This window comes from Eschscholzia californica, unplaced genomic scaffold, assembly GCF_041429995.1.
Source record: "Eschscholzia californica isolate CP2 unplaced genomic scaffold, dmEscCali1.0.p SCAF_3, whole genome shotgun sequence".
NCBI lineage: Eukaryota > Viridiplantae > Streptophyta > Magnoliopsida > Ranunculales > Papaveraceae > Eschscholzia > Eschscholzia californica.
This window is the reverse complement of record NW_028238420.1, coordinates 34,451,721-34,457,720: the sequence shown is the minus strand read 5'-3', so window position 1 is coordinate 34,457,720 and position 6,000 is coordinate 34,451,721. Positions and strand designations below refer to the sequence as shown.

At 34.3% G+C, this 6,000-nt stretch overlaps 1 protein-coding gene across 1 annotated transcript; it reads right to left on the bottom strand.

Annotated features, from left to right (window-relative positions):
* Positions 1-223: 223 nt before the first annotated feature.
* LOC147549763 (uncharacterized) lies at positions 224-1,090 on the bottom strand. Its single transcript, XM_086670933.1, has one exon. It carries the CDS (start codon positions 753-755, stop codon positions 267-269), a length of 489 nt encoding a protein of 162 aa, XP_086527059.1. The 5' UTR covers positions 756-1,090; the 3' UTR covers positions 224-266.
* Between the last annotated feature and the right edge of the window lie 4,910 nt (positions 1,091-6,000).

The following is a 6,000-nucleotide window of genomic DNA, read 5'->3' as shown; positions in this document are numbered from 1 at the left end:
CTATAATAGTGGGTAAATGAGACTTCGGATAATACCCTAAAAAAAAGTACTGATTTGGAATATAGAGTTAAAAACAAAATGGAAAAGATAGAACTATTTTTAATGTTGACTTAATATCTATTCCTCTATAAAGGTGATTACCTTTTCTCAACTACCAAAACCCACCAACAAATCCCTAATTTTCTCATGGTTTTAACTAAAATTGACAAAATCCCCAAAATATTCAAAAGGAACAATTTTTATACAATTAGTCAATTAGATTGAACTTACATATCTCTCTGTGAAAGTTGAGAAGAGCTTCTCCAAAATCCAGCACCATTAAATTTAAATGACATTTCTTTTTCAAATTCCAATACTTCTTTACTATCATCATCATTAGGTTTTTCTTCATTAAGTAAAGAAGAAATCTTTTTCTGTACTTGTAAATCAACTTCATTGAATGAATTCTTGTTCAAATCAGATGATGTTGTTTGTTTAATCTTCTTCTTGTTGTTTCTGTTGTTTTTAATGATCTTGATAACTTTCTTGAAACCCCCAACTGGTAATTTATATGTGATTAAGATTAATAAATTCATGAGTCCACATGGACAACAACAACAAATAACAGCACACTCTGCTGCTGTTTCACCTGCTACTTCTCCGAATTTGATTTTCCCTGTTGTTGTTGGAGATTGATTTGGAATCGGTGATTGATTTTGAATCGGTGATTGATTTCGATTTGGAATTGGTGAGCGATTGTCTGATTGTTCAGTCATGATTGAAATCTGACAAGAACTGAAGTTAGAGAGAGAAAGAGAGGAATTAGGAATGGATTCGGATTCAGATTCTTAGAGGATTTAAGAATTTTGTAACTGTTTAAGATATAAAGGATCGGTTTCAATGAAATAAAATTGATCAAAAAAGATGAAATTCGGAAGGACTCGGTGCCCTATCTTCGTTCTTCAAATTAGGGCAAAAAGAATGGGAGACAGACGCCGTTTGACTGAAAGCGATTGATTTGTAATGAATATCTTTTGACTGAGTTGTTCGTTTCCTGTGTTTCTCTCTCTAATGAGAAGAATCTTCTTTTCTGTAGGAGGAGACAAATACACAATGGGAGAGAGAGAGAGAGAGAGAAGTAACTAGATAAGTATATTTATTGAGAGGGAATCAGAAGAGATTTACTGATCAAAATAGGTTTGATTTTGTCCGTGTACAAATCGGATAGGATTATGTGGAAAAGAGACCTAGATTCCCCACATATAGGTTGCAAAATTATATAACCAAATAGTTTTAATTTTTTTTTCACCCATAATAATTAACAAAATATTTTATTTATTAATTATATCAATGCAAATTACAAAGACAATATATTTTTACGATAATTCATATTTTGAAATGTTCGAATAATTGACTCGTTGCCGATTTCACTAAAAATGTCATTTTCAATAAAGGCTACTAAAATTCTTGAATGAAATGATGGAGGGGCTTGATCCTAGTACCTCAGACTCTCTTCTGCAAGGCTAATATTACTGAATTAGGAATCAATAGATGTTAATGTTTCACAAGATTAGCTATACACATGTATGAGTTCAACAAAAAAAAAAAAAAAAACCTATACACATGTATGTATACAGGAAAAAAAATTACTACTATTAGAATTTTTGGGAAGATGCAAGGGGTGCAGCTGCAGACACTCACACCCTCTTGGATCCCTGAGTGCTAGATGAACAAATCAAAACTTTATTTAGAACAAAAATTACTAGGTTTACATAAGTCATGCACAATTGACTTATTTGAAAACCTCTCTTTAATTGAAGCACACAATTGTAAAGACCAAATATTAGAATAAAACTTACCGACGATGTAATACAAAAGGCAGTTAGAGTGGAGCGGAGATATTTCGTTTTGGACGGAATTACCTATTATTTAGGATAAAATAACCTCTTTTCAGCAGTTACCGGCGTGATCTTCAAATTTTACTAGCGTAGGGAGGGATCCCTACGCCGAATTTTCCTCTTTGTTTGTATAAATCTTTTAGATTTAATACTATTCATGTTGGAGCAAAACAGAGAGACAAGGACAAGGATGGTGGTGGTTTGGGTAACGGTTTCTTCATCATCAATCTCCATAACACCAAAAGGGTTCTTCTCGGATTAAAGATGATGGATCCGTCATAACAATTTCTTGATCACCAACTTCTTGATCACCATGGCTGAGTGTCTACTTGGTTCAATCTTCTTCATTAGTATAATTATGTTCACGACCTTTAGGGTCTCTTTCGTGATCTTTAGGATCTTTAATTTGTGACCTTTAGGGTCTTTTTATTTTATTTTTGCAATCTTGTACTCCTTTTCCTTGATGTTGTCTTTACTGTTGTGAGTTTTATGTTGTTATTTACTTTAGTAAATCCATGTAGTACTCAAAGGAGTCAAAACAATCAAAACAATCAAAACCATGTAACTTGTTGGATCGTATTCCTTCTTTGAATGAAATCCTGGTTTATCTCAAAAAATAAAACTGATGTAGACGCAGCGGAATTAAAATAAGAACAATAAGATAAACGAAGAACTGTAAAGAAAACGATAAATAAACTAAAACTTAATTAACTTCAATGGTTTTTCTCTTCAATCTGAATATCAAAATAGACTAGACCTCCTTTTATAGGATAATAGACTTTCCTAGATAGACTCAAACTAGGATTCCTAAATAATAAAAATACTTAAAACATAGAAACTTCAAAATAAAAGAAATACCAATTTACGGTAACTTCCTAATCCTATACTAACTAGGACCACTATTGTGGCCGACCGGGACGTGGGCACGCGTGGACGTGGGCCCACGTGTTATGCGCCTGCATCAGCTCCCCGTTCCCCAGAAGGTTCCTCCCGAACCGATTTTGATGAAGAAAACAAGTTGATGCACCCACATACGATAAATTCTTCCAGACCGATCCTTAATTCCCACTTTTCACGAAATTTGCTGAAAATCCGTAGAAGACAAATTTGGACCATACCACCAACTATAAGTTAAATCATATATTGGCAAGATACTCGCAATATTACCTTTAGGGAATCAAGAATAATCATCTCACCATCTTCCCACGGTAGACTTAACCACTTAATAATTTTCAAAAAAATGACAAGTAACACGAGCAAATCTGGAGTAAGAGAAATTGTAGCTAATTTCCAAGATTCCTCTTTAAGAACCAAAGTAGAAGCATAGCCAACTCCCAAAAAATTAACGATATTGAAACACGTAGCGTTGATATGACACCAAGAATCTCTTTTCCCACGTTCATCTTCATGAAGTTGATAGACTCCAACTTGATCAATACCTGGAAATTGAATTACTTTCCGAACCAATATAACACCATAAATAATATTGTTGTCCGAAGGTTTTCTTTTTGTTGAAAGTATCGTAGCGAAAATATCTATCTCAATGATCGTTCTAAGAAGCATTTTATCGAACATGTTAAAGACATCAAAGAACAAGCTTACGTAATTTGATTGATCAACATCGATATGCTTGTCAATTCCGTCAGTGGCAAAGCATACAAACCTGAGGTGTTCCGCTTCGACCTCCCTTCGTTCTGTAATTTAACAGATACAAAGTCCATCGTCTCTGACCTCAACCCCACACTCTCATCACTCATCATAACACCCACCAACTTAAGTTCCTCATCAAGCTTCCCTGATTCACATAAAATTGTTATCATAGCTTCATAACTACTAACTTTAGGTGTCAATCTCTCCATCAATCGATTGAAAAACACCCTAGCTTCATCAACCTTCCTTGGTTGCACCGATTCAACATTGACCCCTTTTTACTCAGCTCCCTATATAATTCTTCAGCCTCCAAAACCATTGAGTTGTTATATAACTGTTCAATTAGTTTGTTAAACGACATAGTATCTGGATCAAAAAATTTCTCACACATCTTTCTAAAAACTTAAATTGCTTCTATAAATCTCTCTTGAACACAAAACCCATCAACCATATCATTAAAAGCGTGTTCAATTTTGGAATTATCGACTAACACTTTAACGAAGATTCGATAAGTAGGGGATGAAGGAGTAAAAGTAACATTAGTGATCAATTGTTGATAATGTTTAGGAGCAGTATCAGTTTTCTTAAAATCACAAGAAGCACTAATGAGAAGATCATAAGGAACAATATAAGGTATAGCGTCTGCTTGAGTGAGGAAATAATGTAGAGAGAGAAAATCTACATAGTTAGAACCGTGAAGAGGGAGGATTCGGTTATGAAGAGTGAGACGGTTACCGATTATAACTGAAACAATGTCTGGTGGTTTTGGGGCCTTAGGATTTGTTTGAGGAATAAAAAAAGACGAAGTGAGAGGAATGATGGAGGTTGACAGTGGTGGGTTTCCATATGAGCATCTTTTGGGGATTTACCAAAGTATGCATTAGGATAATAATTTCGGAACCTCATGTAAGCATTGACCAAGAGTAATATGTGGGACTTGTTCACGTTTCCACTTGAATCTCGAACCGTAACCAAACCATTGATAACTTTTTCTACCTCCGTAACAGAAATAATTTTGTTATATTTATTGTGAACTTCTTCTTTAATGTCATCGTATGGATTATCAACCTCAAACTCATCGAATTTAATTTGTTCAAGAGTTTCTTCTTCTTTTTCTAAAGAAAAAGGTGATGTGAAAAATAATTGATGAGACGGAATTGCATATGCATCAAATAATTCGGCTAGACATGGTTGCTTCCTATCACGACTAGGGTTTAGGTCTAATGAAGGAAAATTACTTCCTTCTTCCTCCTCCGCCATTGACTGAATTTTGTTCCTTTTTTCCATAACTTCTCCTTCAATATTATCAATCTTAGTGATTGAAGTAATTTCGGAGAACTGTCTTCCAGATTCAATTTTTGTTTCGACACATGACAAATATTCATCGAGAGGAAGAAAACCATACCTGAAGATGCTTTTCAACGTCGTCCAATCGTCTATGATTTGTTTTCCTTCGTCAATGAGTCTCCATTGCACTGCATTGAATTGTTCATAAATTCTTTCGGACATATGTTGTTCAACCAAAAAAACTTTATCATTGTCATGAACTTCTTGATTTCTGAACCAATCATCCATGCGTTGAATCCAGAAATTTATATGGAATTGACCTTCGAAGAGTGGAATTTTAGAAACTTGATGAATTTTTCTTTCATCCTTCCGATCCATATAAAATTGAATTGTATCTCTAATTGGATCCCAACATAAACGTGGAAAATTTTTCCAACATTCAAGAGGAGATGTATCCATAGATATTTATTTATTTTATTTTTTTTGTGAGAAATTTTTTTTCCAGAATTTTGATGGCTCTGTATACCACTTGATGTAGACGCAGCGGAATTAAAATAAGAACAATAAAATAAACGAAGAACTGTAAAGAAAACGATAAATAAACTAAAACTTAATTAACTTCAATGGTTTTTCTCTTCAATCTGAATATCAAAATAGACTAGACCTCCTTTTATAGGATAATAGACTTTCCTAGATAGACTCAAACTAGGATTCCTAAATAATAAAAATACTTAAAACATAGAAACTTCAAAATAAAAGAAATACCAATTTACAGTAACTTCCTAATCCTATACTAACTAGGACCACTATTGTGGGCGACCGGGACGTGGGCACGCGTGGACGTGGGCCCACGTGTTATGCGCATGCATAAAAAACTTAACCGAAAAATCATAAAATAAATACATTAGATTAAGAAGAAGCACATTTTTCTTTCACCGTCACTAACTAAACTACAACCTCCATCACCCTCAAACTTATGATGGAAAATGATCTTCTTCTTTCTCCATCACTCTTAAAATATGATCTTCTTCTTCCTCCATCAGTCTCAAACATATACAGAAGAATATCTTCTTCTTTCCACTCTCTCTCCTCCCCGCTCATATCTCTCCACTTTTTCTCTCTTTCTCTCCAATCATCTCTTTGTTTACTCTCTACCGCTAGAAGCCTCGTACCCTGGAATGAAGGG

Excerpts from the sequence above, each read along its gene's own strand:
- LOC147549763 (XM_086670933.1), bottom strand. The coding sequence starts at position 755 with ATGACTGAACAATCAGACAATCGCTCACCAATTCCAAATCGAAATCAA.